Source organism: Xenopus tropicalis, chromosome 1 (genome assembly GCF_000004195.4).
Source record: "Xenopus tropicalis strain Nigerian chromosome 1, UCB_Xtro_10.0, whole genome shotgun sequence".
In the NCBI taxonomy this organism is placed as follows: domain Eukaryota; kingdom Metazoa; phylum Chordata; class Amphibia; order Anura; family Pipidae; genus Xenopus; species Xenopus tropicalis.
This window is the reverse complement of record NC_030677.2, coordinates 194,912,979-194,924,940: the sequence shown is the minus strand read 5'-3', so window position 1 is coordinate 194,924,940 and position 11,962 is coordinate 194,912,979. Positions and strand designations below refer to the sequence as shown.

Below are 11,962 nucleotides of genomic sequence, written 5' to 3'. Positions count from 1 at the left end.
ATCAAAGTTTTTAAAAAATCGCTTCAAAGCTTCCAGTCTATAGTATCTTATCTCCTACAGGCCATAAAGTAACCAAATAAAACACCCTAAATATGAACGCCAGGGGTCCCCTGAATAGTTTGTTGCCCAATATGTATAGGTTTACCTAAGTATGTGGCATGTAGGGGCCCAATGGGAACATACCCCTATATGATCTATCATTTCTGTCATTTCAGCTCCTGCAAAATCAACACATTTACATCATTATATGTGGGATAAAGCTAGTAAAAAGTACGCTCACCCCAGAAAGTCATATATTTTTGGAAAGTACACATTCCCCCGAATCTAAAATGGGTACCCATGTCTTTCCACTCCAAAGTACCAAGCCGCACAGCATTTCTAAAGTTAGCAATTTTAATGACATTTCCAAAAAGTTTCCACTTTGCAGCATCTTATCTCCCACATAGCATTAGGTACCAAGATAAAACACCCTAAATTTGAATGCCAGGGGCCCACTGAACAATCTGATGCCCAATATGTATAGGTTTACCTAAATATGTGGCATGTAGGGGCCATGGGCGTCCGCAGAAAATTTTCCAAGGGGGGGCAAGTAAGCTAGCATCATCATGCAACAGATAAATATATATATATATATTTTTTTTTTGCAGGATGATACTAGGGGAGGCTAAATATGGCCCATACACAGACTGACCTACAGCTAATGTGACACTTAGTGGATTCACTGCTGACGTAAAAAGTTAACCTCCCAACTACCTCTTGCCGTTCCCACTGACTCCCAGGGATACTGTACAAAAGTGTGGGTGGGGGTGCTTTTTTTTTTTACCCTAAAATGTTTAGTATTAGTAGTAAAAGTATTCATACGCGCACTTCTGTTAGGGGATCTGCAAACATTTGTGTTTGGGATCAGTTAGCTTAAAGGGGTAGTTCGCATTCGAATTCACTTTTATTTTTAATGGTTTTTCAGTTATTTAGCTTTTTGTTCAGCAGCTCTCCATTTGGTATTTCAGCAGCTATCTGGTTGCTAGGGTCTTATTTACCCTAGCAACCAGGTAGTGATTTAAACAAGAGATGGGAATATGAATAGTTAAGGGGCCTACTTGGAAAAATAAGTAATACAAAATTATAATAATAATAAAATTGTAGCCTCGCAGAGCAATATTTTTTGGCCCCCATTTGAAATCTGTATAGAGGCAGAAGAGAAAGGCAAATTATTCAAAAAAATAAATTAGGAAGACCAATTGCAAAGTTGCTAGGAATAGGCCATTTTATAACATACTAAAGGTTAACTTAAAAGTGAACCACCCCTTTAGATGTGTTTATGTTAGTTTTATAGCAAGAAAGGCAGTGGGTACTGACTCCCCATTATATACAGTGAGATGCAGTCCGTATTTACAAACCCAGCACATTATATGCCATGAGAAGCAGTGGGTACAGATGGCAGATATTCAGGCCCTGGCACTATAACACTGGCACTGATACACAGCATTGGCCCCACTGTAACTTACTATAAATGAACAAAACAATGACAAAAAAAAAAAAAAAATAGAAAGTGCAAAAAACAACAACAAATATATAAACACACAATGAGCTTTTTCAGAGGGAAAGAGTTAACTTACCCTCCATGTGTTAGGGTAGGGGATAGATTATAAATTAAACAATTTAATGTCAGCTAGTGATTCTTTAGAACTGTATAGTGCCTGTGGGATGAAAACTGCAGCAAAAGTTGAGAGTTGGTTCTCAGGTAAAGTTACAGCTGCAGATTCTTCTTTTCAGTCTTTATTTCTGTTTCCAGTTTGCAAAATCTCCCGATCCCTGTGTGCATCTGTGCTCTGATTGGTCAATTTTACTGTCTGTCAAGGAAGCTGTGCTCTGATTGGTGAATCCACAAGAAGAAAGATCCAATCGGAGCACAGCAAAAACGGGCTTGAGGGGAAAGTGCAGAAACTGAGTAAGGTTTTTGGTTTTTTTGCTACTTTTCCAGGGGGGGGCAAGTGCCCCCTCTTGCCCCCTTCTGTGGACGCCCATGGTAGGGGCCCCAATGGGAACATATGATGTGTCATTTCAAAAAATCAACACATTTACATCATTATATGTGGGATAATGCTACAAAAAAGTACACTCACCCCAGAAAGCCATATATTTTTGGAAAGTACACATTCCCCCGAATCTAAAATGGGTACCCATGTCTTTCTACTCCAAAGTACCAAGCCGCACAGCTTTCCTGAGTTTGCCGATTTTTATGATATTTCAGAAAATCGCCTAAAAATGTGGGTTGGCGCATTTATCTCACACAATTTCTTGCGTACAAAGGCAAATCACCCCAAATAGGAACACCAGAGGCCTACTGAACAGTTTGATGCCCAATATGCATAGATATACTAAAGTCTGTGGTATGTACTGACCCCAAAATGAAAATAGCGCATAAGGATTTCTCGCCTGCCAACTCAGCTTTTGCATACAGAGCCCCCTGTCAGCGTATTATGTGCCGTAACCCCCCCTAACTATACAGAGACCCCCAGAAAACCATATATTTTTAGAAAGTACACATTCTGAGGAAATTCAAAATAGGTAAAGTTATTTTCGTACACCAAAGTTACACCTGGCAAAGCTATGCTAAAAACAGATCAGGAATACTAATACTGGGATAAAAATGCAATAAAACCACAAGAATTGTTTTTAAGGAAAATAAACTAAAAACAACCACTAAATATATTTAAAGATTATATGCCCCAAAGGGGCAAAGAACGAACAATAGTTTTACTTATGAATGAAATAACTGTAACATTCTGTATTGGGATAATTGAGGGAAGCATACCAAATTACTAAAGGAGGCTCAGGTGTATAGACCCTGAGCCTATCTCCAAGAATCCAATCCCAAACTAATTAATAATCATAGTTCAATCAATTAGCTCTCCGATGTCCAATGGTGGTCCGGGTGCTCAAGGCCCCGAACCCATAGCTGAAGGGAAAATCAAAATCGTTGAAGGAACATCAAGCACTCCGGACGAACAGAGTCTGCTAAAAACGGTCTTTATTTCTTCATATTAAAACAAGGTGCCTGACGCGTTTCGTGCGCGTGCGCACTTAATCATAGGCAAAGGTTCACAATAACAAGGACATTTAAATGGTGTGGTAACAATGATGGGCAGTCCAAAACCACACACCCCACCAATCTAAAAAAGCATGAGAAATACACCGAACAATTATTGCATAAGCAAACTCCGTTAGAGAGATAAATATATTAATATTCAAAATTAAATTATACATCAAAGTAAATAAATAATTTACTTAAATAATAATTTTAAATACATTTATTCCCATTCATTCCTAATAGTGCAGGGCAGCCCTGGGCATTGCAGGGTTTAATTGAGAGCAAATTAAACACATTTATGGGGGGAATTCACAAAAGTGGTGATATTGAGACAAAATAAAAGTGCAAAAGTCCAATGAACACGTGTAAAAAAGTTACAAGTTAATATGCAAAAATTTGCTATGATAAAACACCCCAAAGTATTTTGTGCAAAGAAGTTACCCCAAAAAACTAGGGTTACCAGATCATTTGAAAATTCATGTCTAATAAATACATGTTGCAGGGCAGCACTGATTGCATTTAAAATAAACTGTACTCAGTTCAGCCCTGCCAGCTGATCACTACTCACCTTACATACAGTAAATCAGTAGAAACTCTACTCACTCTGCACAACTTTCTCTTGCATTAAAGATTCCTATTCATAATGTGGATGTGCAGCCAGTCTCTAATGATGCAAATGGCAGGCTCTGTCACTTCCTAGACAACTGCCCAAGTATTGAGTATGTTGCAGACTAAACTGATTCCCAAGCAGCAGGGGCGGGCCAAGCCAACCGGGCGCCCTAGGCAACCTGGTCGGCCACCACGCAGATGCGCAATGCGATTGGTCATTGCCCCCACCGCTAGGCAGGAGAGGCTACTGTCTGGCGCCCCCTAATCGTTGCACCCTAGGCAGCTGCCTCTTCTGCCTACCCCTAGTTCCGGCCCTGAGGCCTACATAGTAAATGACTTGGCTTTCATGAAATATTCCGTAGACTTACTCATCTGGCAATTAAAATGTTCTGATTAGATATAAGCTGGTATTAATGATAAATGGAAGGAGTTGATGCAGGATTACTGGGCGTGCCACATATAATGAGCTGTGAAAAACACCAGGTGCCTCGGCTGGATGGCAACAAACAAAATGACACTACTGTGTGCCATGAAGGGTGTTCGGCCACATGGGAAGAAGGTGCTCCTTAACCAACCAGGACACTGTTTTCCCATTGTAATCTTCATACAAGACTTAACCGAACTGCCCAGTTATCTGGAGCTTTGAATTAAAGTGGTACCTCTCTGCCACCCTCAGTGAACAGGGCTTGTGCCGAACATACCGTTTGCCTATTGTTTTCTTTAAGAAGATTCTATGGTCTTTTTTACTTTTGCACTTAACAAGAAATTGACACCACTTTCGCTTGCTAACTCCCTGGTTCTGCGGAGCCACTGTTGGAATAGAAGTAAGTAGTAGAACAAATTACTTATGAATAAGCCCTCTGCATATGAGCACTCAGCATTTTGCAAACATAAATGACCCTTCTGGTCTCATTGAGTCTACACTACAGACAAAAAACACATACCGTCTGTAGCTACAAGAGGTGTCTGCACTGGGTGGGTAGATATATTGTATCTGTAAAATCTAGTGGTATCATCCCTACCTCCTTGCATGATATTACATAAGCTTCAGGCATCACCTTTGCTTTATTCCATCACCTTGGAGGCAGCAGCAAAAGCTCCAGGGTTCCACTTCAAAATGTGTATTGTGTGCAATTCATAGAACAAAATCACCCCTATTCCATATACCATTACTTGCAAGTGTGCAAAACCAGCTGTGCTTGTGTGTATATATATATATATATATGTTTTGTTGCACCTACATTGCTTAGTTTCCTTCCATAGTGGAAGTTATTTTAGCTTATTTTTCATAGTTAAGCAGCATCAAGTTGTTTACATTTTGAGGTTGAAATCCAAGTTTTACAAGTGTAGGATCCAAATCTCAGCCCACTGCTCTTTAGAAGTGAAAGGAAAGTATTCTGCCTTGGGTGATGGGCTCTACCCTGATGTACACGTGACACGGGCGGAGACTCTCCAGAAAACACGTCTGTATAGGATTTAGCAGACAGTACAAGGTGGCATCTTACCGACATGGATATAAAGCCACGGGCTTGGCTCAGTGCAGCATTATTCTTGGGTTTGCTACAGATTTCTGAAGGTAAGACACAGTTAAAGGCTTTTGGCTATTGGAATAACATTTAAAGACAGATCCCTCTCTCTTTCATTGGTCCATCAAATATACAATGGTGTCATCCATGGTTAGATGTGATCTTGTCATACCACTTCTCCAAATGGTTTCTTAAGCTGGCCACAAATGGACCAAAATAATAATATCCGGACAAATTAATGGCTTAAACAATAATACATTATATCCCCATGCACAAGTGATTATTTGGTCACAGGGCCATGAATCCCAATCACTTGGCCAATGCGAACATCTTTCCATCTATCGTTATTTTTGTTTCTTTCAGCTTTGGAGCATTCAGTGATGAAGTTCTGAAACCCCAAACTGACTCTATAAAACAAACTTTGCATTAGGTTTATGTCACATAGTTGGATTAGTAGTCACCACTTGTTGATGGTTAGGTTTCATTGCTTCCAACCCAGATATGGGTCCCACACCATTTCTGGCCACATAGCCATCAAGTGGCTGCAGCTCATCTCCAAGTGGAACATGAGCCCTGCAGAGACCACCAGTTACATTTGCATTCCCCTTTCAATAAACCAAAAGCACCGGTTGGCAGAGAGGGTGATTTGTCCTGTGCCAGCTGTACCGGACAGTGGGTTTCAGGAGAACTGAAATGTAATGGTGCATGGGGGGTTTAGATGCTGGAGCAGGAACAAGTAGCACAACTGCATTTATTCCCCACCCCCCTACTGGCTTATTACTTCTGCACCCACTTTGGAACAAGTCTACCCATGAATAAAGCTTTTGTGCACATTGGGGCGCCATTATTGCTTTTGGAAAATTTCCTGGTAATTACGTGGCTGCTCACTAAGATCCGGAGCCTTCTCCTATAAAGGGTGAAAGTGAGAATAAATGCAGCTTTTCCCTATAAATATATAACAGATCTTCCATTGCCTGAGAAAGTGTAATAAAAGAGTGGAGCTTTGGGGCGTATTTAGTACTAAGAGCAAACTGTGACCCGGTCTGGCGAACCACGGCTGCCAGTCACATGCTTGCTGTCATCGTATTGATTGCTCTAGACCAGTGAAAGTGAACTGCTGATTGGTTGCTATGGGTAGCCAGAGATTAGCTGATTGACACCTTCTCTTTGCAAGATCCTTTTGGGACACATACAGCATAGGTCCCATGTGCTGGATGAGTGTTGAGGCCCCTTTACTAGTAAGTCTCTTTCTCGGGGGAAATTATATGTACCAATTCCTGGCCGATTTCAGGTCGGGTATGGCCATTGTTTCTGCCCCTACACGGGCCAATATGCTGCCGAATCAGTCCAAGGTACCAATATCGGCAGCTACAATCAGCCCGTGTATGGCCACCTTTAAAGTCCGTGGCACAGATTCAGGTCAAGCTCCTTTCCCTGCTCAGTGTTGACTACACATGTTTCTCCCAAAGCTCAAACTGTTTTCACATTTAGAAAAAAAAAAAAAGTAAAAGGAAAACTGACTCCCCCCACGCGCACACCCCTGCCAAGGTAAGGTAAAGAGTTTTCCATCATACAACACATTAGGGGCAATTTTATCAAGAGCCAATTAACCTGCCTGTATTCTTCCCTATCTCTCTCTCAGCCGTCTGTCTCTCATGTCTCTCTACATGCAGCTTTGTGTTGGAGTTGGTTATTTTGAAAGAGTTGAAAATCTAACTCCGACTCCTGTATGATAAGAGAATGACTGCTGAGAGGTTGAACTGAAGAATAGTTTATTACAGAATATATAACTAATTATATTTAAAAAAATGTTTCTTGTTTCAATGAGACAAAGCTCATATTTATTCCCATATAAAGGAAAGTGCTAGAAATTGTGCCGTGACTAGTGTCGACTTACTGGAAACTTGAAAAAAAACGACACCCAAAAGCACACAAACTTTTACTAAAAGGAATAAGTGGCTAGACTAGTTTAACAGGACATCTCATCTTTCCTGCTTGCTCTCTAAAATAATTATCTTTAGTCATAGAACTTGTTTTGACCCCTCCCCCCAGAAAATAAAGTTTATATACCCTTTTAATGGTCATTGCTGTAGGAGACAATTTTATTTTCTTCGGGACATGGAGACATTGTATTATTGTGGGCTTTATTTTTTCTTACAGAATTCTTTTCCGGCAGTATCAGCTGTTGCACGGAACACTCAGACCAGATTTCTAGGGGTCTCTTACAAAGAGTGCGAAAATTTGAGATCCAGCAAAACAATGGCCTCTGCAATATCCGAGCTGTGGTGTGAGTACAACATTGCTGAGTTCTGATATTGTTATTGTACCCCCAGCACTGCGTAGTAAGGATACGTGAATTAACTTAGCTGATGTGCAGAAAAGTGCAGGGGAGGTTTCACTTGCTTCTCTAACAGCAGCCGTCTCCCTGCAGGTTGTACACCAAACATAAAGTTCTCTGTGCCAACCCCGATAATGTCCTTCTCAATCAATGGATAGAAAAACGGAAAGGAAAGGAAAAGAAGAAAAAGAACATCTCCTGGGGCAGCAAGAAGAAAAGAAAAGGAAAAAAGAAACGAGGGAAAAGCATCAAGCGCAAAAACCGGAAACCAACCAAAAAAGACAAAAAGAAATCTGTAAGGAATCATCCCCAACAGATAAACCAAGGTCAGGCCCCTCCCAGAGGCTTTTAGGTAACTCCCACACTGCCTTGCTTTATGGCAGGAAAGAATGAGAAGGCAGCAGAGGAGTAAAAATGTACAAGTAACAGCAATACTGCTAATGATTGAACAGAACATTCTGCAGGTCTCTCTTTTTTTATTCCTGTGCACTATTTTCTGCCCCAAACCAGTAACCACCAATGACCCTTTAATCCAGTGGTTCTCATCCATAAGTAACATATCAGGGGTGGGCAGACTTTTTTTTGTCCGCGATTGACTGGACTGATGCAGAAGTGCGGCGTGAATGAGTATGTATGCGACACAGCGTATATACGCATTCACGCACCGCTTCCACATCCCCGGCTTCATCGCGGTCCACCAGAAATCCACGGGGGATCGACTAGTGGACCGCGATCAACGTTTTGGCCACCCCTGATTTATATATTAAAAAAAAGTTGGGGAGTGACACAAACATTAAAAGAGTTCCCAGGGAGTGACCAATAAAGGCTGCGATTGGCTATTTGGAAGCCCCTATGTGCACTGGCAGCCTAAAGGAGGCTCTGCTTGTCACTACACCTGGTTTTTATGCAACCAAAACTTGCCTCCTAACCAGAAATTCAAAAATAAGCACCTACTTTGAGGCCAATGGGAGCAACATCCAAGGGGTTGGGGAGCAACATGGTGCCCTGAGCCACTGGTTGGGGATCATTGGTTAAATCTAACAGCACTCTCATAGGCTGATTGCTTTCTATCCCCAGTAACCAACTTGTGTTTGTGTTCTTTGGTCAAAAGTCCCATAAGATAGGAAGGCGCAAGTTGAAGGTCACACAGGGGGTTGGGGCTCATTACTAGTCAGGTGGGCTCAGCCTCTATCCCTGCCTCATTAAGGACACCAGGAGAGAATAGTGTTTTACTGGTGCCCTGATTTACTTTTCCTTAGTGAGGCAGGGATAGAGGTGAGGCTGAGCCCAGGGACTCTACGTTGCACTAGATTAGTTCAGCTGCTCAAGATTCTGCAATAATAGGTCCACATACAGCAGGGATCCCCAACCTTTTATACCCACGAGCCACATTTAAATGGGAAAAAGTGTTGGGGAGCAACACAAGCATGAAAATGGTTCCTGGGGTGCAAAAAGAGCTATAATTGGCTATTTAATGGCCCCTAGAAGTCTCTATGGCATTATACTTAGTTTTTATGCAACCAAAACTTTCCAACATGCCATGAATTTAAAAATAAGCAGCTGCTTTGAGGCCACTGGGGGCAACATCCAAGGGGTTGGGGGCAACATGTTACCCCTGAGCCACTGGTTGGGGATCACTGACATACAGTATAATTAACGTCTCGGACGAGGTTTTTAACCTTATGGGATTTCTGTTTGGTGTTTGGTCTATTAAACTGAACTGCTATTAAAACTCAAACTCTGCTTTCTCAATAAGTATTTAGCAATCACTAAGTGGAGAGGTTCAAGTATGGGTTTTTATTTTGTTTGTATATTACTAATGTAACTATCCGGCACACCACTAGTGTTGAACTGCAAATCACTGCACATGTGGGTGGTGCACTCAGACTTTGTCTGCACTAAGTAATTATGATCTGCACAAATGCACATAGTATTTACATAACATAACTTGTGGGATCCAGACATCGTAATGAATTACCTGTCTGGTTGCAAACATGCAAAATGTTGAAGGAATTTTGAAATGCACGTGGTATCAACATGCTGGTTAGTTGCAATATGGTAATAACGAGATACACAGAATTAAAATCACTTAATAGCGATGATTATCTGTGCCGTGATAACACCACACATAGATGAGCATTGTTCTAGCATTCTCAAGTACAGTGCTGTCCAACTGGCGGCCCGCGACCCCCCTCTGTGTGGCCCCCCACCTGTCTGCCTGCTTTGATGGCTTACCTTTGTGTAAGATTTAAATGGTTTCAGTACTGAGATTAACTGCCCCCCCGGCATGGTTCTCACCTCAGATTCAGGCTGTATTGTTTAAATATGTAATCCCCTGTGTTGTTCACACCTTTTAATCTCTGCATTGTTCACCCCCTGCAGTGTTCACACCTCAGGCTCAGGCTGTAATCACCCACATTGTTCCCCTGTTCACACCTCAGGAGCAGTAGAAACCCACAAATAATGCCTGCACACTACAAAAAGAACATATACTGAGGTGGTACTGCAATTAAAAAGTTTTTTAATATATAGTTATTGTGCAGACTGTAGGAGCAGTGCCAGCATTGTGTCACTGTAGGCTGCCTGTGTGTGCCATACACACAGTCATCATAGGGCAAGCAGAGTATGGCACACACAGGCAGGGTAGGGAAGGCAGAGTATGGCACACACAGGCAGGGTAGGGAAGGCAGAGTATGGCACACACAGGCAGTGTATGGCACACACAGGCAGGGTAGGGCAGGCAGAGTATGGCACACACAGGCCAAGTATGGCACAAACCAGCCAAGAATGGCACACACAGTGAAAGTATGGCACACAGGCAGGGTAGGGAAGGCAGAGTATGGCACACACAGGCAGGGTAGGGAAGGCAGAGTATGGCACACAGGCAGGGTAGGGAAGGCAGAGTATGGCACACACAGGCAGGGTAGGGAAGGCAGAGTATGGCACACAGGCAGGGTAGGGAAGGCAGAGTATGGCACACACAGGCAGGGTAGGGAAGGAAGTGTATGGCACACACAGGCAGGGTAGGGCAGGCAGAGTATGGCAGGTTTTTGCTGTACTACAACCATTAATATGGGTATGGTCATGTGATAACACGGGTGTGGTTTCAAGTGGGTGCGGTTTCAAAAAGGGGAGTGGTCAAAACTGGCTTCCATTATCGGCCCTCCACCACGTAGGTCGGAAAAATTCCGGCCCTCGGTACAACAGAAGTTGGACAGCACTGCTCAAGTAGATACATAAAACTAACAGGCTTAAATGGAGCCTTGGCATTAGCAGAATGGCAATTATAAGGCCAATGCCCCCCACTATCCAGCACAAAAACCTTAAAGCCACTGGCTGAACCAATAACCCCATGACTGGCTGTAAAGGCAATTAGTATAACCTGTTCTTGCACTGGGATAGCATCATTACATCTAACTTACCTGATTCTTCACACATCTGAATGGAAAGGTAAAAACTAAGTAAGCTTCATTAGAAAGGTCTGTGTAAATACAGCCATAAGCACTGATAGAGTCCTCTATCAGAAGAAACACAGGATTTCTTGTCTCCTTTTTGTGAACACATTATTCGGTATCAGACTTTGGGCTTGAGTCTGCTCAGTTATCTCTCTCCCCCCTCCCTTAGGAATGTGTGATCTGAGCTTCCAACGGCAGCAGGGAGCTACCAAGACCAAGCTAAAATGGCAGCTGCTATTGGTGGGAGCTTCTAGGGCTCTTTACTGAGGTATAGTAAAGCTGAATATAACATTCTAGGTGGCACTAATGTGGTGAATCTATTGGCAGCAAAATGACTTTCCTTGGTGGCCATACACAGGCCCATTTTAGCTGCTGATATTGGACCTTTAGACCGATTCAGCAGCTTATCGGCCCGTGTATGAGCTCTAATAATGGGCCTGAGTAGATCTTGTTCAGGCAGGTTTGATTTTTACGTCGTCCCCGAACAGACAATGCCTATGCCTGCCGTTTCAATGCAATCGTTTGGCTGTAGGGTGGGCATATCGGGAGAAGATCTTACACTGTATGGCCACCTTTATTTGTATAACTAGATAGTTTATCGGTCTCTTTAGTTCATGCATTTACATTGCACAGGAGTTTGGATGCACAGACTTTGCAGGTGATCCAGTAAAGCCGTAACAGGCTAAAAATTAATTAGGCTGCACAGTCTTGTCTCTCTCAAGGCAAATGCTACACGTAGCGTATTCTCAGCAAGCTGAAAGACACTTGCCGAGAATACGCCCCACTACTGTAAAAACCTCTTACTTGCGCCTACACTGCGAATCGTTATATTGTGTAATAATTTCATACATTTCTAGTACTTCCGGGGAGTCAAGCCTGCACCCCCAGCTGTTCTTCAACCTCCAGATTGCAAACTTCAGTAGTTCTAAAATAAAGAATAAAT

The 11,962-nt window shown here is 42.4% G+C and overlaps 1 protein-coding gene across 1 annotated transcript; it reads left to right on the top strand.

Annotated features, from left to right (window-relative positions):
* Positions 1–5,044: 5,044 nt before the first annotated feature.
* ccl27 (C-C motif chemokine ligand 27) lies at positions 5,045–9,663 on the top strand. Its single transcript, XM_004910440.4, has 3 exons — positions 5,045–5,276; positions 7,387–7,513; positions 7,658–9,663. The coding sequence occupies exons 1-3, from the start codon at positions 5,210–5,212 to the stop codon at positions 7,914–7,916; spliced, it is 453 nt and encodes a 150-aa protein (XP_004910497.1). The 5' UTR covers positions 5,045–5,209; the 3' UTR covers positions 7,917–9,663.
* Positions 9,664–11,962: the final 2,299 nt, after the last annotated feature.

What these genes read in the sequence shown, in the direction of transcription:
- ccl27 (XM_004910440.4), top strand. Translation starts at nt 5,210, where the DNA reads ATGGATATAAAGCCACGGGCTTGGCTCAGTGCAGCATTATTCTTGGGT. An exon ending in TTTGCTACAGATTTCTGAAG is followed by an intron (nt 5,277 to 7,386) that starts GTAAGACACAGT and finishes TTTTTCTTACAG; the next exon opens with AATTCTTTTCCGGCAGTATC. An exon ending in TGCAATATCCGAGCTGTGGT is followed by an intron (nt 7,514 to 7,657) that starts GTGAGTACAACA and finishes GTCTCCCTGCAG; the next exon opens with GTTGTACACCAAACATAAAG.